Source organism: Coenobita brevimanus, chromosome 40 (genome assembly GCF_032717465.1).
Source record: "Coenobita brevimanus isolate Jiangsu-jjx chromosome 40, ASM3271746v2, whole genome shotgun sequence".
Lineage (NCBI taxonomy): Eukaryota > Metazoa > Arthropoda > Malacostraca > Decapoda > Coenobitidae > Coenobita > Coenobita brevimanus.
This window is the reverse complement of record NC_136993.1, coordinates 25,288,544-25,312,963: the sequence shown is the minus strand read 5'-3', so window position 1 is coordinate 25,312,963 and position 24,420 is coordinate 25,288,544. Positions and strand designations below refer to the sequence as shown.

The 24,420-nt window shown below is 40.2% G+C and overlaps 1 protein-coding gene across 1 annotated transcript in view; it reads right to left on the bottom strand.

Moving 5' to 3' along the window:
- Positions 1 to 13,224: 13,224 nt before the first annotated feature.
- The window catches only part of LOC145397001 (putative glutamate receptor), a 272,738-nt gene continuing 261,542 nt past the window's right edge, over positions 13,225 to 24,420 (bottom strand). The window contains exons 10-12 of the mRNA XM_080270225.1: positions 20,103 to 20,255; positions 15,927 to 16,070; positions 13,225 to 13,395 (exon numbers count right to left, since the gene is read on the bottom strand). Of these exons, the coding sequence (XP_080126351.1) occupies positions 13,225 to 13,395; positions 15,927 to 16,070; positions 20,103 to 20,255 (468 nt within the window). The remainder of the gene's footprint in view (positions 13,396 to 15,926; positions 16,071 to 20,102; positions 20,256 to 24,420) is intronic.

Here is a 24,420-nt window from a genome sequence, read left to right as displayed (position 1 = left end):
AACAAAATCTTCCACAGGTATGCCCACTAATGTTTAATAATATTCAGCTTAATCCTGCATCATCCTCGAACATGCTTGGGGTTTCATTTACTCGGGACTTATCTTGGAAAGATCATATTACATCTCTTGTAAAATCTACTTCCAAGAGATTGGGTGTGCTAAGCCAACTCCGCTCTTTCTTTACCCCTGCACAATTGTTGACTCTATACAGGGGTTTTATCCGCCCCTGTGTGGAGTACAACTCTCATGTGTGGGGAGGCTCCCCACATACAGCTCTTCTCAATAGGGTGGAGTCAAAGGCTTTTCGTCTCATTAACTCTCCTCCTCTTACTGACTCCCTTCAACCTCTGTCTCTTCGCCACACTGTTGCATCTTTATCTCTTTTCTATCGCTACTTTAATGGTCACTGCTCCTCTGAACTGTCTGCTTGCATTCCTCCACCTCTACGATGGGCGCGTAGCACCCGTCTGGCGGCAAACTCTCATCCCTTTTCTGTCCAACTCTCTAATGCAAGAGTTAACCGTTACTCCCAGTCTTTCATTTATGCAACAGGTCAGCTCTGGAACTGTCTCCCTCTGTCTGTATTTCCTGCTGCCTATGATCTCCAGTCTTTCAAATGCAGTGTGTCCAGGCATCTCAAAATGATCGGATCTTGAATTTGGCTCTCTATTGTATTTTGTTTTTCTTTTGGAGGGAACTGTTACTGCGGGCTCATGGCCTTTGGTTCCTTCTTCCTCGCATACAAAAAAAATATATATAACATAGCAGTAGTGTACCCCCTCCACAATATGTCTACCCCCGATGTATATATGTCCCCCCCCCAATGCATACATGCCCCCACTAAATTTGCTAGGTCAGCATGCTTTCCCACGCCTGAAGACGGCGTTAATGCATCAGTTCATACCAGGCAGCCTAGCCGGGCAGACTATTTTACTGTGAGCTTGTAATAAACTCCTTATCTAGCTGTTTGTACACGGAGTTTCTATCACCAAAGTATTGCAAGTTACATTTGGTAGCAGCGGTGTTTCGACCCATCAGATTCTGACCGCCTCCTTGGATTTTTAGTGATACAACAAGATACACGACGTCTTGCATCTGCCAGCCTCGCCCCTCCTCCGTGCCTCTAGTGGTGTCATACCTTGGCTGTGCTTTTCGAGTGTCCGATTTTTCTCACCAGTGCTCACCTCTCAACCAACCCCACCCATACGCCTTGTTCCTGACTGCACGTGTCGCCGTCGCCGACCTACGCACCTGTAGCTCCTGTTCCCAGCACCTGTTCCGAACTCATCATAGCTCCTGCCCCCACGCTGCCACTTATCACTGTCTGCCCGCTGGCTGCCCACCACCATTCTCTGCATTTGCAACTCACCAGCTCTACACCTGCCTTGCGCCGACATCTGCCCTAACCACCCACCACCGGCCTCCGCCGTCACCCACATCTGGTCTGCATTACGGAGCCTCCTAGGACTGCCACTCCCTGCCAGTGATTCATCGCGGCGTCTCTTCTCCTCTCCGTCCAGCTGTCTCTCCACCGCCTCCCCGCCCCGCCCCGCCCCAGCCCAGCTACGCCCAGCCACCCCTGCACGTCATCCATCTCAACACTCCCATCTCTACTGTGTAACTATAGTATATCTTTCCTTTCTATAGAGATTATCCTCGATTTTCTCAACAGATTGGTTATTGTAAATATTCCATCTCATTTCCATTACCCCGTTTTCATCTTCACCTACGTTATTTATAATCCATCTCATCCTTCGCATTTTATTTAAACCATTCATCCCCGCACCTTCATTCATTTTCACACCTCGTGTATTCCATTCTCTCATTGTTATGTTATACATTTCCACCTACGTATCCATCTTCATCCTTTCATCTACCATTGCCATCTAACAATTAACCAAACTGTGAACAGCACTCTGCCTACTAGAAAATGATGGTATTTCTTTCATGCATTACTGAGTGACAGTGTATCCTACAGAAAATACAAAAAAAAAAAAAAAATGAAGGAAGAACAACAATAGAACTCTCATATCTACTCCTTGCTTATCATGTATCAAACTATTATTGTGTACTTCCCATTATGTTTATATATATATCCCTTCGACCCTTACTGGATTTGTACCTATTATTCCTTGTATATCTTATATTTATGTATCCTTCTAATTCCCTCCCCTCAACATGGCCATGTCTCCCGTACTGCCCCTGTATCATACTTATCCCTTGTACAAACCTCCCCGGTCCTGCCTTACTACTATAATCACCCACCATTTAACTCCTGGTGTCAGGAGACACCATCTCAGCTACCCGGGGGAGTAGTGTACCCCCTCCACAATATGTCTACCCCCGATGTATATATGTCCCCCCCAATGCATACATGCCCCCACTAAATTTGCTAGGTCAGCATGCTTTCCCACGCCTGAAGACGGCGTTATTGCATCAGTTCATACCAGGCAGCCTAGCCGGGCAGACTATTTTACTGTGAGCTTGTAATAAACTCCTTATCTAGCTGTTTGTACACGGAGTTTCTATCACCAAAGTATTGCAAGTTACAGTAGGTTCCCTCACACCCCTATGCCTTCCCTCACACCCCCACAACTTCCCTCACACATTTCAGTCCCTTCCTTCACTTCGGACTGAATACAGCATGTGTCATGATCTGGAGAGTGGAGCATACATCCACTCACCACCACGGTCAGGCCTCAACTGTACTTGGGATTTCTTGCCCGCTGACGTCACTCCGATGTCCCCCCCCCCCACCTTGCGCCAGCTTGGACCTGTCTTAGATGGAAGTGTTCCGACTTGGTATTAGTAGACTTAGTGTTTACAGTGTGCGTTATACAGTACAAGTACTGCCGGATGAAAGAAAACGGACCTCCTGGCTGGGGAGACTTTGATATTATCCCCATCATCAACATGAAATTGGTTCTGTACATAAAATTAGTGTCCTTTCTTTAACCCCTTGACCGCGGGGCGTCACTTTCGTGACGCTTGGGAGCAAGGGATCATACCGCGGGGCGTCGCTTTTGTGATTCTGTGTTATTTTGAATTCACCCGGGCTTCCAAGTGGGGGCTTGTATCATCTATCGGTACTGCCAATGTCCAACACTAGTCAGCACTCCTAATCTCATCTGTACTCCCATCCATTGTTGACAATTTAGCCATTTCTCCCCGTTCTTGACTCCCCTCACTACCCCCCCTCCATTACCCTATCCTCTCGCCTGCCCGGCCGTGCTACGCTAAGTAAATCTTCCCTGGAATTTTTCACCGATTTCATCCATTGAAATAAGCCCTATGTCCTATTCTTATACCAAATAATATATACAAGAAAGAAATAAGGTAAGTGAGAGTGCCATACACCTGGAATTGGCTAATTATCACCTGACAACACCTCACGTGCACTCGTTCGCTAATTTTCGCTGTTTTTTTCCCCTTGAAATATGCCCTATAATCTATTTTCGTAATAAATATACATGTAAGGAGGGAAGGGAGAACCCTAAGTGATATTTACATTCACCTGGAACTACCTAATTTATAATGTCTAGATTTCCTGCCAATCATATCAGTGCTAGACAAAGCTGTTTCAAGATATAACATTGGTAGCTCTGAATATATATATCTCTTAAGTAGGCCTCTAATCTATTTTCGTAATAAATATACATGTAAGGAGAGAAGGGAGCAACCTAAGTGATATTTACATTCACCTGGAACTACCAAATTTATAATGTATTGTCTAGATTTCCTGCCAATCATATCAGTGCTAGACTTAGCTGTTTCAAGAAGTAATATTGGTAACTCTGAATAACCCCTAGCAGGCCTCTACGCTGGTGGTCCTCCGTTATCACTCAGTTCTCTCTAAACTTCCGAAGCGAGAGTACGTATGTTTCTTCTTGCTGACTTCAAGGCCTTTTTCACCCCCATGCAAATGGCCCTGTGACCTTTACCCCTACTAAACCTCGTGTGGAAAGAGGTAAAGGGCTGACAATTGATAAAAGAGTGACTACGATCTTTCTATTGAGTAAAACAGTGCAAGTGGAATTGTAAATAATGTGTAAACAGCAAGTGAAAGTAATGAATGTAAATATACGTGAACAATGGAAAATAGTTTTATAAGTTATTTCAAGTGACAGTGCACAACACAGTGTAAATAAAATAGAAATGTAAATAACGTAAATAAAATAGAGAACGTAAATAGAAATGTAAATGAGTAGTATTATAAGAATACGAGTATATACCCTAGGAGTAATGAAAGTGAAAGTTTCACTCTAGCATGTCTGAATGCTATGAGTTATGAGAGTGAAGATGAAAGTGACATTCACTCTCAATGCCAGTATACAGGACGAGAAAGTGAATGCTACGTATTTTACTGAAAGAAATTGAATCCCTACAGTGACAATAAACTAATACTACTGAAGGAAACTTATGGATAAAGACTATAGATATATATAAGTGTTATATAGTAATAGAAATATAAAGTGTGAGGGGTTTTATGAATAATAAATGACAGACTACCAAGAGCGAACTAGTGCCAGTGCGACGATCAGACGCGCTCGTAATTTCCATTGCTTTTACAGTGTTTTTTTTTTAGTATGGATCCCAAACTACTTGAAAATTGTAGAATAGTGTTTATAGTGTTTGTATCTGGCTGTGGTAATCATATTACGGGTTGTCGGGAAGTGTAAAGTGGAGACTTCGTTACCCTACTTCAGAGGTCTCCACAAGTCCTACGGTAACCGACGAAGGCTCAACAATCATTCCAGGAGAAAGCTGAAGGTATGTGCCATAAGCATATATAATTTTATTATTCTAGGACTAATAACTGATTTTTGGCAAATATTTTTTGAGAGTCTGTCGGAGCCCAAATAACCCCGCGGCACACGCAAGTTATTGGTAAACAAGCCCGCGGTGTAGGGGTTAAATAACAGAACAGAGGAAAGAAAAAAAAATGAAAAAAATAATCCATACACCATATTACTGGCCTCCTCCATTCATAAAGTACCTGTAACAGTTAGACTTGAACAGCTGTAGGTTGAAGGTTGAGGGGAAACAACTCCGGGGAAGCGAATTCCAGAGAGATGCATGTCGGGGAATAAAAGAATTCTGATAGGCAGAAGTTCTGTAACTGGCTGTGTGACACTCTAGTCATGAGTGCTACCAGATGCCCGTGTAGCACGAGGGACGGCATGAAGATGTGGCACAATGGATGCAACTTCGTTTGAGTATTTGCTATGAAAGTATCTGTAAAATAATGCAAGGGAGGCAGCAGTCCATCGTACTTGTAGGGGAGGTAGTTTATTTATATTGTAATAGCATGGTTATTGATAATTATAACAGCTTTGTTCTGAATTTTTCCAGTTGTTTTAGTGCAACCTCTCCACATCCATTCCACAAGGGTGAGCAATATTCAAGCTGAGAGTCCAAATGACTTATAAATTATAGCTAACTGCTCGTGAGCGAAGAAGTTACGGACTCTGTACAATAATCCAAGTTTCTTAACATTACATTACAGTATTTTATTATTAGGAACGTCTGTTTGCTGCTTTATGACATTTCAAAGCATTTAGTAGGGGTTAGACAGTGGATAAGTGTTATAGGGTTGGGGGTTAGAGGCCCCTAGGGGGTACTTTTGCCTAACCCGACATTTTGACGGTATACGTCATGCTTTTGGTTCTATTACGACGGATAACCAGGAGTTTACTTATATATATATTTTTATGTGGGCATGTGGAGGGGATGGAGGGTGAGAGACTAACGAGAGGGGAGTATGTGAGTAAGAGGAGAGGGAGAGAGAGAAGGGGAGAAAGAGGATGAGATGGGGGGATGGAATGGAGTGGTATATGAGAGAGGGTGTGTGTGGCTTACGGGGAGGGCAGTGTAATGGTAAGGGACTGGGCGACATTGAGATTCATTTGTGGCTACCCTTTATGTGATTAAGGCATCTGGCTACACACACACACACACACACACACACACACACACATATATACAGTATATATATATATATATATATATATATATATATATATATATATATATATATCTATTGCCAGACGCCTCAATCCCGTTTGGGGTGGCCACAAACAAATCGCCTCCAAGTCGCCCTGTCCCCCGCCATTTCACTACCCTGCTCCCAACTCACACCCCCCTCTCTCATATACCTCTCCACCCCATCCCTCCATCTCATCCTCGGTCTCCCCCTCCCTCTTCCACCCTCCACCTCACTCACATACACTCTCTTCGTCAGTCTTTCACCCTCCATCCTCTCCACATGGCCAAACCACCTCAGTGTGTTCCTCACAACGCTTCCTATCACATCCACATCAACACCACAACGCTCCTTTATATCCTCATTCGTCAGCCTGTCTCTCCACGTGACTCCACAAGCTCCTCTTAAATAACTCATTTCCACTGCTCTCACTCTTGACTTGTGTCCTTCCAACAACGTCCAAGCTTCACTTCCGTACGTTAGAGTTGGTATCACAATACTGTCATGTAGTAACTTTTTTACTTCCATGCTCACTTCCCTGTTTCTTATCACTGCTTTCAAGGAACCAGCAACCTTTCTTCCCTGCTGTACCCTTTCAAGCACTTCACCCTCCAAACCTCCATCCTTACTCATCACACTACCCAAATACTTAAACGTACTCACATTTTCCAATTCCTCACCATCCAACCTCGCTATACATTCACTGACTTCACCTCTCTCAAAGACCATCACTTTACTCTTCCCTACATTCACCTTTAGGTTCCGTTTCTTACACACTCTCTCAAACTCATCCACCAAGCCTTGTAGCTCCCCTTCATCTTCACTCAACAACACAGTATCATCTGCAAACAACAGTACAGGGAGTTTCCAAACACTATCCTCTCTCACCAGGGCCACTCCAACATCCACTACCCTACCTTGTACCTCTTTTATTACCCCATCCATGTACAGATTGAACAACCATGGAGACATGACACATCCCTGTTTCAAACCAACTTTCAAAGAGAAAAATTCACTTAGTTCACCATCCACACGCACTGCAGCCTTAGCACCATCATACATACTCTTCACAGCATTCAACAACTTCCCATCTACTCCATATATTCTTAACACTTTCCACAATCCTTGTCTATCCACCCTGTCATATGCTTTCTCCAAATCCATGAAAGCCGCATACAACTTCTTTCCCTTCTCTAGAAACTTTTCCACTAAAGATCAAAGAATGAATATCTGATCTACACAACCTCTTCCCTTCCTAAAGCCTCCCTGTTCTTCTCCAACTAATTTCTCTGTTCTTTCTCTAACTCTGTCTATAAGTATCCTACCATACACTTTTCCTATTATACTAAGAAGACAAATGCCCCTATGATTACCACACACTTCTTTTCCCCTTTTCCTTTGTACAAGGGAATAATTATACCTGACTTCCAATCCTCCGGGACTCTACCTTCCTCCCAGGCCAATCTGCACATCTTCCACATCCATTCTACTACTATCTCTCCCCCATGCTTCAGCATCTCACCACACACTCCATCAATTCCTGGGGCTTTCCCCGATTTAACTTTCTTCATTGCTTCCACAATCTCTATCCTACTGATTTCTACCTGTCTTCTCACCTCCCTCCTTCTCCCAGCCATTCCCCAGCCACTTATACTCGCATTACTTCCATCCTCTACGTTCAACAATTCCTTAAAGTGTTCTCTCCATCTGCTCACTTTTTCTCCCTTCTCCACTAGTAATCTACCATGTTTATCTTTCACTCCCCTGCTAACTTCACTTCCACCCTGTCTTACTCTTTTCACTTCTCTCCAGAACATTTTCTTACAGTCCCTCCACTTTACACTCAAATTCCTTCCAAATTCCTCATCCACTCTCTTCTTACTCTCTCTTACTAATCTTTTCACCTCTCTCTTCCTTTCCACATATAACTCTCTCTTCTGCCTCTCAACTTCTTCCGCGCCCCTATTTCTCATCCATTCATTGTATGCTTTCTTCTTTTGTGCCACAGCCTGTTTCACCTCTTCAGTCCACCACGCTGTTCCTTGCACCCCCCTCCGTCTTCTCTTCCTTCCACACACCACATCACATGCTGCACATATTTCTTCTGTAAATATCTTACACACACCTTCCACGTCTCCCATCTGCTCCAATTCATATTTGCCCAATCGTTCCTCCACTTCTCTCTTATACTCTGCCTTTTTCTCATCCTCTTGTAACCTTTCCACTCTCCTTGCAACTACTCCTTCCTCTCGTCTTTCCCTTCTTCTATTCCTCCATCTTACTTGCATCCTAATTCTGGCCACCACCAAGTAGTGGTCAGAAAGGCCCCCAACGTCTATAAACTCTTGCATCCAATATACATCTTCGCATCCTTTCATCCACACACACATAATCAATCATTGCCTTCCTTTCATTCAGTTCACCACCCACCCTTCTCATCACTCGCCATGTATACCTGTGGATCATTTTATGCCTGAAGAGGGTATTGGCTATTACCAACCCCCTCCCAGCACAGATGTCCACTAACGCACTCCCATTCTCATCTATCTCAGCAGGCACACCCCACTCACCAACTATTCCATCCACCTTCACATTACCAACTTTACCATTCATATCACCGATCAAAAACACTCTCTCATTTCTTCCAAACTTTTCCATGCACACTTCCACATTTGTCCAGAACTCTTCTCTCACTCTTCTAGCACGATCTTGCGTTGGCGCATACACACACACAATCGCCCACATTTGTATTCCAACTTTCAACTTTACCCACACAATCCTTGACCCAACTGATCCATACTGTCTTATGCTCTTCTTCCATCTTTTACTCACAACTATACACACTCCTTCCTTTGCCCTCTCATTCTCATCTACTCCTGCACATATACCCCATCCATACTCCCATTCTCTCACACTTTCTCCTCTCCATTTTGTTTCAGTTATTCCACATACATCCACTTTCGCATCCTCAAGCACCTGGACAATCTCTCTCTCTTTCACCTCATCATTCGCTCCTCTTACATTCCATGTACACATTACCAAGTCCTTTGTCCGGTCCTGGGTCGTCAACGTTTGGTCAGTCCTTGTCCGAGGCTTCTTGTTTGTTTTTTTAGTTAGTTGTTTTCCGGGGAGGGGCACTAACCCTCCGCCAACCCTTTTAGTCGCCTTTTACGACAAGCAGGGATACTGGGGGAGTATTCTTGAAAATCCCCAATACCACCAGGGGTATATATATATATATATATATATATATATATATATATATATATATATATACTGTATATATATACTGTATAAAGAAATATCTGTTTACATACTCGTACACACACACACACACACACACACACACACACATATATATATATATATATATATATATATATATATATATATATATATATAGGTAGGTAGAATGATTTATACAAAAAAAATTGAAGATCAAGGCATAACCATGGTTCACTATTTTTCTGTTTGTCTTTTCGAGTTTTCGTACAGACTGACACTATGATTCAGGTTGTAGATAATAATTATGTCCCAGGTCCATGCCGTCACTAGCTGTATTTTATTTATTTTTCATAGGACGTTTTGTGTATTATTACACAGCATCAGCAACTGTAAAAATAGATACAATGCACTCTAAAACATCTGACATATGCAAGATATAACTATACGATACATATACAGATACATGTACAACATCTGACTCAGCATCGACTGATGAAAGTGTACAATTAAAAGTGTATGGGTGAAAGAGACAAACCTTACTGTATAGGTGTAGTCAGCTATGAGCTACGTGGTTGACTGCGAAGGTTTTATTGCATAAGTGAGTGGGACAGTGGGTGACTGTGGCTGTGTAGTGTTGCCAGTTGTGTTACTGTGTGTGTGTGTGGGATGGGTATTGGCAACTGTCGCTGCTTGTTGTCGGGTGTTTGTGTGTGTGAACAATTTAAGGGTACTTTCTTGTCCGGTAGTTTGGTTGTTTATGGCCGATGTGTTTTCACGTGTAAGTGCTTCTGCAAGTTGTAGTCTCATGTGGTCATGGCATATTTTGATTATGTTAGTGTTTTCTATTAAAACGTGTCTGCTTATTGATGTGTGATGTTGAATCATGTGATCTTTTATGGAACCAGATTGTAGGTGCATGGTTAAACATCTGCTTAGTGTGGTTGTGGTCATACCAATATATTTCATGTGACGAAGTTTACAACCATCGTGTGGGCAAGTGAATTCATAAAACTACATTGGTATGTTGAAGTTTGCTGGTTTGTTGAGCTGTGTTGTTTTGGATAATCATGTTTCTTTCCTGTTTTTATAGTAAATGATTAGATAGAGCTTGTCTGAGGGGATAATACATGATGTGTTACATGTAATAATCTCTCTAAGTACACGTTCATCCGTTTTAAAAGCTTGCCCACACGAAGGTTGTAAACTTCGTCACATGAAATATATTGGCATGACCACAACCACACTAAGCAGACTTTTAACTATGCACCTAATCTGGCTCCATAAAAGATCACATGATTCAACATCACACATCAATAAACAGACAAGTTTTAATAGAAAACACTAACATAATCAAAAGATGCCACGATCACATCAGACTACAACTTGCAGAAGCACTTCTCATACGTGAAAACACACCGGCCATAAACAACCAAACTACTGGACAAGAAAGTACCTTTAAATTGTTCACACACACAAACACCCGACCACAAGCAGAGACAGTTGCCAAAGCCCGTCCCACACACACAGTAACACAACTGGCAACACTACACAGCCACAAACACCCACTCACTCATACAGTACAACCTTCACAGTCAACTACGTAGCTCGTAGGTGACTACACCAATAGGGTTTGTCTTTCTAATCCATACACTTTTAACTGTACATTTTTATCAGTCGATGTTGAGTCATGTTGTACACACAACAAAAAAACTATCGTTACACCTTCTGCGCGATATAAAATGACACACGAATGAAGGATTTTGATAACAGCCTCCTCCATTGGTATCCCTGCGTGTGTTTGTTGCATATTTATTATAAGCTATATCCATTGCTTCTCCCATGCATATTTCTACCTCGTCCTATTTGGCAACTCACCCACTGCCAGGCTTACCAACCCTAGCGAGACAGCCAGGTTGTTCAGTATGAAACACATCGGACCCCCCTGTAACGATAGTTTTTTTTGCTGTGTGTACATGTCGTATCTGTATATGTATCGTATAGGTATAGGTCGTATATGTCAGATGTTTGATAGTGTATTGTATCTAAAATATTTTTACAGTTGCTGATGATGTGTAAGGATACACGAAACGTCCTATGAAAAATAAATAAATAAAACAAGTGATGACATGGATCTGGGACATATTATCAACAACCTGAATCATTGTGTCAAACAGTGTGTACGAAAACTCGAAAAGATAAACAGAAAAATAGCGAACAATGACTATGCCTTGGTCTTCAATTATATATATATATATGTATATATATATATATATATATATATATATATATATATATGAATGACACCCTTGGGCTCAAAGGGTTAAAGGTTGGTTGGTTCTCCAATATCACCATAATATGACTGCGTTAGTGGAAGTAGATAAGTTAAAGTTTCACTGGTTAGCATCTAAATAAAAAGCAGCGGCTGTGGAAAGGATCTTTAGCCCAACTCAGTCATCCTCGGAAGTTTAGCCTCTCAGCTAAGAACACTAGGATAGCGAAGAAACAAGAAATATTCCAGTCGGTTGAAGTGGTTCACTTTAGTCGGTTTCTAGGAGTCTTATTGATTTTGCCAGCTGATGACAGGGGGGAATTGGTAACACTGTGCGATACTCTCGGGCTGTCATTGGTCAATTTCCGTCGTGTTTGAACGTGCGCAAAATTGTATCCCAACCATTATCCTCATATATAGTTTTAAGAGACCGGATTATACGGATACAAATTGAAGCAATGATATCTTTAATGATAAATATGTTCCTTTTAGATTATTAGAGATAAACCTCGATGACATTGATAACAAAATTAAGTAAAGTCGCAGCCGGACACATACGGACAATAGTCAGTGATTGAAGCAGGCCTAAGGATTTTTTTTTTTTTTATTGTCACTTCATTATGTTTAATTTCGCTCACAATGCACGCGATTTTATTATAGCAGCATAGTTCAAATATTGTTTTTCTCATAGGGTTTGCTTTTTCTCTTACTTTCCTTTTCTATGCCATTAACAAATATTCGGTTCTTTCTAGTGATGTAATCCATTATTTCCTGGCTCCTCTCTGTCGAGGATACAGAGATACATCATGTTTGAGGAGAGGGTGCATGGTGGCCGGGAAAAGGGTGTCTATGTCTGTCACTTTTGATACTTGTGAAAAGGTTCAGGAAAATCAAACACCAAACTTATTAATGGAGGAAATAATTTTACTGAATCACTATGATTACAAACAAATGCAGGTTTTTTGAAGGTACTGTAACCTACGAAGGTAATAAAAATGTGTATGTACAGTATATTGAGAATAGCATGTGTTGACCCCAGTGAGATGTTTGTGTGTGTATTCACACAAATCATGATTATTTGAAGATAAGCTAAACGTATCCAGGGTGAGGTTGTATATTAGGAGATGAGGTAAGGAAGGGCATGGTGTAGACTGTAGACTGTGACACTGTGTAGTAGTGGTGGGAAAAACATTCATCACAGGACCTCGGAGCCACCTTGCTATGAACGTCTGAATTCCTGTCGCAGTCACTAACTCTGTCCGTATGCGTCAAGGTGAGACTTTTACTTTTGTTGTGCATATCATTCATGTTTATCTTTGATAAATTAATAGCCACATATTTATCATTAAAGATATCATTGCTTTAATTTGTATCTCTATAATCCGGTATCTTACACATAAATGAGGGTTTTGGTTGGAATACAAGTCAAGTTGGAGCACATTCAAACACAACGGGAATTAGCCAATCACCGCGCGAGAACATCTCGCCAATTCCACCTGTACTCAGCTGGCAAAATCTGTGCATCAACTCCCTGAAACCGACTATAGTACTTGTTACTTGGGGACTTATTTTGCATATAACCAACGTTTAGATTTGAATAGTTTTATTTTCTTATTGATTTCGACAATGAATGCATAAATAAATATCAGAGAAGAGGTTGTTATAATTTCCTGTTTGGATATAGAGTAGCATTGAAAGGACCTAAGAAGCCCCCTAACCCAACAAGAAAACGGTCATAGATTTACAGTCATTCCCGGTGGCTAAGTATCTCAATGAGGAACACTATGAAGATGAAGATGTAGCTGAGCCCCAGAATGTAGAAGATTCCTTGCATGTGGTCAATACTCAGTGACATTATTTTATTGGATGTTTCAGCCACCACCTGCTCGCTCTCCCTTTCTTCCTGCTTACTCCGTCCCTGTCGATATTGTAAGAAAATAATGACACAGAAGAACAACTAAATAAGGTAGATGTGCTATTTCTTCTTGTGCATTCAGAGAAAACATGGAAGCTGCATACCCAACCGTGTGATATGTATGCCATTTTCGTTAAGTCCACGTGCTTATTTTCTCCCATTTCTGATCATTTTTAATTGTGGGAGTGGAGTTGAGCCGCCCAAGAATCACTGGGAGGGTCACGCTCCCCAAATATCATATTGCAGATGGATATTCGTTGCACAACAAGTAATAAGATATCAAAAATATATCTGCCCTCCTTTAGCTGTGAATTTTTATTTGGGTGATGGATAGCTGACCTCCCTAAAAACCGTGGTTGGTCAACTGTATACAGTGTGGACAGCCTTCGGAGGAATCTGACGATCTCACCTGGGAAATTTCATTCATATCTTTCCCCCATTTCTGATCGTTTTTATTTTTGGGAAAGGGGCTGATGCTCTTACTATAGAATCACTGGGGGTTCACACTTTCCAAATATCGTTTTTCTGGCAGAGTCCAATGTGCAACATATACTAAGGTATCAAAGCCATATTTGTCCTCTTTCCCCTATTTTCTATCCATTATAAGTGTTGGAGGGAGGCTGACCCCCCTTAAAGTAATGTTGGAAAATTTATGAAGTGGAAGACATTATCAAGGAACAAGACAAACTGATCTGAGAAGATTCGTTGAAATCGCTGTGCATACTTTTCGCTTTCTCTGGTCATTATTATTTTTGTGAAGGGGATTGACCCCGAACTGACCCCCATTAACCACTGGGAGGGAATTACTCGCCTTAAATATCGCATTATGGATGAGAGTTCGCTGTACATGTGCTAAGAGACCAAAGGAGTTTCTGCCTTTCGTTCACTAACTCCGAGAAGTTTTGATTGGTAAGCTTGGGCTGACCTTCCTAAACCTCATGGTTATAATATTGTATTTAATGGAAGACCTTCTCAGTAATCAGACGAACTCACTTGGAAAGTTTCATTCAGATCCATCAAATAGCGTAGGAGTTAAAGTCCGCGCGTGCACACACACACACACACACACACACACACACACACACACACATGAAGCTCGCGCATTGGTATAGGGCGGGTTGCAGAAAATTATACCATTCTGCTTTGCAGAACCGATAGTTAAATGAAGAATATCATGAAAAGGGGTAGGGCCATTCTGGCAACGGTTATGTTAGCAAAGAAATATTGCCCATGTCATATGCATCTCCACTCCTACTTCAAGCATCTACTTCTATCACTTTGATTCTTGGTTATTCTCCCTCTATCAGACATGGAGTTACAAAATTCTGATGCAACACCATTCTCTCCCATCCCCGCATCTCATATACTGTATATCTGGTAGAAGCTTGTGACAAAAAATTTCCTCCTATCCGAAGCATTTATATATATCACTCGCCATAATACCTCACTCTCACTTCAAATCGTACAATATTCCTTTTCAAAATTCAAAAAGAGCCATACACAAACATACACGTGTCTCATACTTTTGAGAAAGTTCCCATGTTTTGTACAGCATGCAACACAAACTCACTCATTGATAAACTAAACTCTCCCTGTTCTTTCCTCATATGGTGTTCAACATGTTGTACTACGTATCCAAATGTTGATCATACATTAGCTTTCATAGGTAGGCTTAGTTGACTTCTACATCAAAATCGGTGCAGTCCTTTTTATCCGCATTGCATTTATACAGCGACACAGTCTTCAATTACATTACCTCACCTGGACCTTCGCACACTGAAAAGTACAATTCCATTCAATAAGGAAAAGTGATCGGTCAAATAATTATATACCAACGTTACAAGAGAAATAGAAAAAGCCTTTGAAACTTCGACATCAGGTAAGGTATTTGCTAACGGCTGTCTTACCAATGTTATTAATGATGCAGGTGAATTTATATAATAGTACTCAAATAATGGAATACAACAAAGAAATGTCAGATATCAATAAACCGTTGTACATGGTATATAATTTGTGATTGTCGGAAAAAAAAGGGGGGGGGGTTCAGGTGTAGCACAAGCAATGATGAATACAGTTCAATCAGTCGGTAACAGAAGACATGAACATATGAGACATTAACAGCTCAAAATTACGAGGTCCACTGCAGAACAGGGTTTTCTCCTTGAAGTGAGAGTGGAAACCAGATTTATCCTTTTCCCGTGCTGGTGATGTGCAAAAGGGGGTGGATTTCTGTAGCTACAGTGGTGCCTAAGAGAGTCGAATCAATGTAGTAGGATGTGTGACAAAAGTTTTTATATGCCATCGATATGGATGGGCAGAGAACATATATATGCAAACACATGAAGGACATATGAGCAGCACTCATTGGCCACTACTAGATGTAACAGTCAACAGAACAAAACGAAGAAAGATAAAAGATGTTATAGTTATGAACTGGAAAACTGAAACTTGAGTTCTGGGCTTGTTTCTGGATTCTACCTCACCCCGCCATTAAGAATGAAAGATGATGATGTTTGAAAAGTCAGTAAACATACCTGCTTCACAACCCTGAGAGAGTTCTGGAACCATATGTGTACCAGTCCGCTCTCCACTATCTTGTTAATCACTTGGTCAAATTTAGGCTTGAGCGGCGAGTTGCTCTGATAAGCGATCCCGACACTGAATGGCCACGTGCATTCCTGGAGTACGACACATTAACTCCTTCACTACGATGACGTATTATTTAGGCAATACTTTCTTCTTCCAGATTAATTTTACTCGTTAAGAAAGGTTTCTCTTACTGAAGGGCTAATGAAATATAATAAAACCTTTCCAGTTCGAAAAGTCATGTGTACGGTGAATATAATTGTTTTGTAGTAGCAAGAATTAAATGTAAAATACGTCATCAGAATGGAGGGGTCAACTTACTATCCATCATAGATTTGAATGATAAAATAAACCTGAAATACATATATTTATTTGAGCTTCACTGGTAAGTTGCTATGACAGTCCGTCGTAAACAAGAATATAATAGAAAGTCCTTTACTATCGACCAAAATGCGAATGGTACCGCAATGATTTCATTATTATTATTATTTTTTGTACAAATCTGGCGGACCAGGTATCTCATGAACGTACTGAAACCGCCTGCCATTAGTCAAGACAAAATGCAGTGTAGGTAGTTCCAACTAAAGGGTGAAATATTCACCACATTTCTTAGTGACAGTATACACTATACCTTGAATAACTTCCGTTTGTTTAGTCTTCAATGCAGAGTCCTATTTGGCATTGCGGGCTTCGTAAAACCTTTTTCCGTCGCTATTCATTTTACCTAATTCACCATGTTGTTTTCTTTTGTTATTTATGCAACGTAAACCATAATTGTTGTACCTAATAAGAAGATTAAAAATTGTTATTTGTAAAATAAATCTCTATAGAAGAGGTGCTACGAAATCACTTATTCCACCTGGAACACGGAATTGTGTGCAAATATATAAACCTGTTTGCCAAAGTTTAACTCCTTCATTACCAGGCCACTAATAAACAGTATTTCAACAGCAAAACTGAATTAAACTAGAGTCCGTCGGTTTAATGGGTTAAAATAATGAAAGTGTAACACATGCTTCTAATAAGGGAAGTGGATCGTTAATTTTCGTGATCAGGAAATCTCTGGCACATGTTTCTAGCCAACGTTAGTTGATTTTATTCAATTAAGAGCAAGTCTAAGAATCCAAGAGAGTCACTGCTGTTACCGTTAACTCTCTTATGCCGGCATAACTCTAGTATTTCATTGTACTTAATGCCAGACGATTATACGCAGCCTAGAGTGCTTCATAGGAGAGGAGCCAGAGAGCTTTAATACTGTTAACAGTCATTCTCCTGGTCGGGACAACTCTAAGCTTCCAGATATCGGTAGACGATTGTATATAGCTGAAAAGGAGTCATAAAAGAGCCCGAGAGTGTAAATGCTATGAGAATTAACACTCATTATAAAGGGTAGCTCTACAATAATATTAAATTCGAGTTAATGTTAACTTATTTTAATTAGCTGAGAGTATCACAGCCTAAGAGCGCTAATACTGCTACCATTAGCCAACATGATTGAGGCAACTTCGGGAGTAACTTCAGGCTGACAAGACGATGTTATTCTGCTGAGAGTGAATATACAACACTAAAACGATTTGGGCATGGAATATAAATATAGGGTGTTTCATTTAGGAGGGCAGAATGTTATCTACTTGTCTACGGTGATGCTTTTTATATTAATTATTATTATTTTTTTATGCTTCCTTCTCCTTTTATTTCTGTATCCTACCTTACTAAATTTTTAGGTGAAAATATAAGTCAGGATCATAGCAATAAATGACTATCTTCAGTCGGGTGTATTCAACTTTGAAGACGTTTTGGAAGTTAATGGGTCGGATGTGACCCATTGAATCCAAAAATAGCATCGTGTTCTCCGACTTTGAATAAAATCATCTGCTACCAACAAGAATGAAGTAAGATAACGTCCTCGTGTTGACAGGGCAAAAATAGCGTGCTTGTTGTACAGTGTATGGGTTTACATGAGATGGCAAAACGTTTTGGTACGTACAGTCGTGAACAATAGCTTATGCTCACCCTTTGATCCAGTCGCTGTCATACAGTCGCCCCAAGAAGTGATGGCCGAGTTTCAGATTGCTTCGGTCACTCTGCACTGATATACGGTCAATGAAAACTTAGTGAATATATGGTAAAACTTCTGTGCCTCCATTACGTCATAGAATATATATATATATATATATATATATATATATATATATATATATATATATATATATATATATATATATATATATCACGCTAAGAATCATGTAAAAAGAGTAACATAGGTGGTGATATATTAGAAGTTAACACTCAGATACTTCTCACAATTTGAATGGATGTATAATGCTTAACTCCGCACATGGTGCGCAGCATAACCTTATGTTCCTGATGTACTTGCTTCCCAGGATTTCAAATACAGATGCTCTAGTTTCGAAGACCAGTTAAAACTCACGTGACCGCAATACACTACCTTATATTCAAATACAGTGGTGATGATACAGCAACAATAAGGATGCCGCAAATGAAGTTTATCTTTGTAATGATACCCTACTTGCGGCAGCAGCAAGACCATTCTGCCTTTTATTCCTTGTCTTTCCCTCGTTTATAATAATTTGCGACTTTATTCCTAATTCATGCAAAATTATTTTGTAAGATATGAGAGATTTTACCATTTTCTCATACACTAGACAATGAAGAGGAGCAAAGCATGAGTTTATACTCTTGCAATGCAAAAGCACATACTTTTTGCTCTATGCATTAATCTCTAGTATCCTTCTTTCTAATTTACTAATGCGTCCTGCTTAACTGAAAGTGCTGATTTGAAAGTTTTGAACTCAGTGATTTGTTTGTGAACATCTACATTTTCTTTCTCTTGCCAATTGTTTAGACACCGAGGATACCAGGCTATGACACAAGTTGGTCATTCTCCAAGGAGCTCCGACTCTCAGCAAATTTTCGAGGTTTTCCTTATTTTTCATTTATTGATAGTCCTCTGGCTTATCTTAAAACTTTAAGAGGATTTTCTTAATGAAAAAACATGCCAGATGCAGTGTAATAACTGCATGTCTTTGAGTAAAAGTTGTTTCCTTCCGTTCATGTTGATCGAACCATTTAAAATAGCCTACTAACTTACGCCGCATTCCCGCTTTCTGTCGTCAACCATGGAAACAACAAAAACGGAAATAAATGACTTTAAAATAATTATTCCTTAGTATTGTAACGGAAACTATATTATAAATAATAATGACTTATTTTAACTGATTAATAAAGCTCTTTTCTTTTTAATATTACGCTTCTACAAAAATTATTGCGTTTTACTATATTATATATATATATTTTTTTAAATAACAGAACAGAGGAAGGAAAAACAAATGAATAAAAAAAAAATCCATACACCAGATTACTGGTGTCCTATGTTCATAAAATATCTGTAACAGACTTGAACAGCTGTGGGTTAAATTTTGGAGGGAAACAACTCTGGGGAAGCGATATATGAACTCAGCAAATTATTCCTGACTCCTTGAGCGATAGTTCTGAATTTTCAATTAGTTCCGTTTAGGATATTCTGTTATCGTAATTAACGAACTGCTTCCTGCAGTTTTGAAATATAACGGTCCTTTTTCATTTATTGTTTTCCGTAACAGTTTCACATAATAGGTTTCACCTGGTAAATATATAAGGAAGAATATGTACATTATCGATGACCGATATCTGGATACTCCGCCGTCACTTCTTAGGCCGACTGTACAAAACATGAAGGGCATGATGGGCCTCTTTGATGACAGGATCAGTGCCTTCCTAAACATTAGTGAAATAAGAAACTTGCATGTGTTTTCATTGCAATTCATTTTCTTGTCACTATGAATTAGCCAGAGTTGGTTAAATAAATTAAACATTGATGGCACAGACAACTGGTTTGCCTTTATCACTGTTGTTTTAGGCTATAGAGAAAAGACGTAGAGATAATCCACACGAACCCAATCTAAGGGACCCAGTTAACTGAGAAGAGAAATAACTGACCAAACCCTGCTCCTGGTGAGACTGACATTTACTACCAAGGCTTTTTTTTTTTTTCTTTTTCTTTTTTTTCTGTTTTTACAGATTACCAAACGTCTACGTTGATATTCTTATACTTGTATATATACCTTCATGGTGCGGACAAGTGGAGTGTGCTTGCCACTGTTGACTTGTGCCACAGTGTACTCGGCATAGTGGTTGCTGGATATATAGCCAGCCCGTCCCTTTGTCACCCACGACATGGGATCAGAGCTTAAGGGGATGAAACGTTCATACATATCCTGTGGGATAGAAAACTATGCATCATTACGAATAGTTTAATATTGCAGTAACTGTTGCGTCGTCACCTTTGCAGTGGGAGAGGAGATCCACAGCATTACTCTTTGATTCGAAATGGGATATGAAAGAGAGAGGACCCACATAATACATACATACAGTATATATATATATATATACAGTAATCCCTGTACTTTCTGGACGCCCACTTTCCGGACACCTCACTTACCGGACATTATGGGCCTGGACCTTTGGAACCCAAAAATGGCCAAAAGAAAAAAAAAAAAAAAAAAATCCCCCTAAAATCCGAATTTTTCCCCACCCGTAATTTGAAATTGCCGCGCGGCACAGAACAGCTGTTAAACCACAGACCCTTCGCATCTTCCTTCCTCCCCCCTCCGCCCTCCCCTGTCAAGGTTGCCATTTGGTATTTTTCATTACCAGATGTGGGCCAGTTTGGTAATGAAAAATTCGTTCGGTAATGAATCAGAATAATGCATTACCAAACGGATTTTTTACATGTATGAAGATACACAGGATGGAGATTGTGGATTGTTTGCTCTCTCTGATTGATCTGCTAGCCAACATAGCATGAAAATAATCAACATGCTGTTAATTATAAGGAGAGTGATTACATTTATTTACACTTGTATATATAATTATTGAAGAATTAATGCTAGCTTTACGAATTAGGTAATGAAAACTTAAATTTGGCAATTGAAAATTGAGGAGTTTGGTAATGTGGCCGTTGCAATCTGGCAACTCTGTTTCCCCGTCACCACCAAGGCACCAACAGTTACTGCCTAACTTCGATCTTGAGCAGGTGCTTATCACAGTGGAAGCCACTCGTGCTCGTTTTTTGTGAATAAACAGTGAATAAGCTGCAATACCTCACCACTATACCACACGGGAATTTGCAGTGTTGTGCAGTGTTAAGAAATTAGAATTTAGATTGCAAAGGATTAACTGTGGAGTTCAAACTGGCGGTTGAAACTGGCGGTTGAAACTGGCATGGTGCAATTAACAATGTGCAGTGTTAAACAATTATAACTCACAGTGCAAAGAATTATTGTAAGTGCAGAACAACACTAGCTTACTGTACATGCTTCAAGAGCATTTTCACCACTGCTAAAGCCTTTAGAGAAGGCAGCCTCAAACGTGCTGTAAGTACCCTGGCTGTGGTACAGTCAGTTCTAATTACATAGGACTACATAGGAGAGCAAACAGCAACAGACCTCATGGTCCCTTCGAGGCTGTTACAGAGATAACTATGACTACAAGATCTAACTCTACATGCTGAAGCATAAGGATAGTAAAGCAAGAAGGCTTCCCCCACCCCCAAAGCCTCCAGGAAAAAGTGAGAAAAACCACCATGCAGCATGGAAAAACTGACACGGAAATTTCATAGGAAATACCAGAAAGGAAAAGTCACATTCTATAATACTTTATCTATAAGCTACCCGACTGAGTAACATGAAAGAGAAAATAATCAAACTAAAAGTTATGGCATGACATTATAAACTGGTACATTGACTTAATGGGAAGTCTGTCGACATAATGTGGAAACTACACACTGCACAGAGTGGATGTTTAGGGGTGGTGCGGCAGCCTTGCCTGGCGCTTTTAAGGTAGGCAGCAGTCAATCAGGCCCTTGCTCTGTTCACTCCACTGAGACAAGGAACTCTCCCATGTGGGAGAAGTACACAAGTTTCCTCCTGATGCAGTGACCCCTGGTACATAAAAAAAAAAACAATGATGGTCACTTGACTAACAGGGACCCTCAGTGATCCACAGCCCATCACAGGCCGAAAGTAAGAGTAGTGACCATTAACTCAGGGCTATCTGTGCAGATCCTAATCTGTGCTTATATTACTTTCTTTGCATTGGGGAGATTGAAAAATATATAAGACGGGTGTCTTAGACAAAAGGAGATTGGACAGTGCACAGTGTGGATGTACAGTGCACAGAGTGGATGTTTAGGGATGGTGCAGCAGCGTTGCCTGGTGCTTTTTAGGTAGGCAGCAGTCAATCAGGCCCTAGCTCCGTTCACTCCACTGAGACAAGGAACTCTCCCATGTGGGACAAGAACACAAGTTTCATCCTGAAGCAGTGACCCCTGGTACATTAATAAAAATCCTGATGGGGTACATTAATAAAAATCCCGATGGGGTGCATTAATAAAAATCCCGATGGGGTACATTAATAAAAATCCCGATGGTGGTCACTCGACTAACAGGAACCCTCAGTGACCCACAGCCCATCACAGGTTGAAAGTAAGAGTAGTGACTGTTAACTCAGGGCTATCTGTGCAGATCCTAATCTGTGCATACTATATATTACCTCATTTGCATTAAGTAAATCGAAAGATGTACAATGACGTGACATGACACTATGTTAAGTTTACGGGGTGTCCTATAGACACGAGGGGACTGCACAGTGTGGATGTTTAGGGGTGGTGTGGCAGCCTTGCCTAGCGCTTTTAAGGTACTGTAGGCAGCAGTCAATCAGGCCCTAGCTCCGTTCACTCCACTGAGACAAGGAACTCTTCCATGTGGGGCAAGTACACAAGTTTCATCCTGAAGCAGTGACCCCTGGTACATTTTAAAAATCCCGATGGTGGTCGCTTGGCCAACAGGGACCCTCAGTGATCCACAACCCATCACAGGTCGGAAATCAGAGAAGTGACCGTTAACTCAGGGATATCTGTGTGGATCCTAATCTGTGCTTATATTACTTTATTTGCATTGAATAAACTGAAAAATATGTAATGACGTCACGTGACACTATGTATGGGTACGTTGTTTACGGGGTGTCTTGTAGATACAAGGGGAATGAACTTACACATAGCTATAAAAGCAAGTTCTTCGGACAGAAAATGAGTCGGCTGAGGATTCTCGTGCAAATACTTGTCTATTTTGATTTTGAATGTCTCAATTGAGATACTGTTCACGGTATCTGAGGGTAATCTGTTCCAGATATTTACAACTTTGTTAAAGAAGAAATATTTTGCTTCATGGGATTGGAAATGCTTTCCCATAATTTTGCAGCCATTACTTCTGGTTTGACGACTGATCAATATCAAAATATTTATTCATGTCTAAGTTGTCATGTCCCTTCATGATTTTGAAAACTTCAGTGACGTCCCCTCTTAACCTGCACTTCGTTAGGATAAATAACTTAAGTTCTTCAAGGCGTTCGTCATGTGGTTTGTTTCTAAGTTGTGGTATCATTTTTGTGATTCTTCGCTGAGTTTTCTCTAATTTTTCAATGTCCTTTCTGTAGTATGTAGACCAGAAATGCACACAATACTCAAGATGGGGGTGCACTAGCGAGTTGTACAAGGCAAATATGACTTTTTCCGATTTAAACTCGAAAGTTATTTCAATAAAACCCACCAGCTTGTTTCCAAATTTAACTGCCTCAGTGTACCGCTTACTTGGTTTTAGGTCATTGATATTATCACACCAAGATCCTTTTCATTGTCTGTACTTGATAGCTGGATATTGTTCATTTTGTAATTCGCATGGACGTTATTACTTTCAATATGAAGTACTTTACATTTTTCTGTATTGAATTTCATTTGCCAGTTTTCTGCCTAGCATGCTAAAGTATTAAGGTCATTGTAACTGCTGCCACTGTAATTTTGAAGCTATTTTACTGGTAATTTTAGTATCATCTTCAAATTTGGATACTTTACAATTTAGACCCTCATCAAGATCGTTTATATAGATAATTAAAAGTATCGGTCCAAGTACTGAGCCTTGGGGAACGCCGCTGATCACATTACGCCATTTGGATTCCTTTCCGTTTATCACAACTCGCCTTTTTCGGTCTGAAAGCCAGTCTTGTAACCATTTCTGCGTATTTCCTTTTATTCCATGTGTTTCTATTTTGCTCATGAGACTTGTGAGGGACAGTGTCAAATGCTTTATGAAAGTCGAGGTAAAATATATATACTGCTCTTTGAGTCATTGTATGATTTGTAAACTTCATGGAAGAAGTCCAATAAGTTAGTTAAGTATGAACGACAATGTCTGAATCCATGCTTCGAGTCTTTAATATTTTTTTCTTCTAGATAATTAACTATTCTATCTCTTATGATTTTTTCCATTAACTTGCACACTATTGATGTTAAGCTGATTGGTCTGTAATTTCCTGGGTGCGACTTAT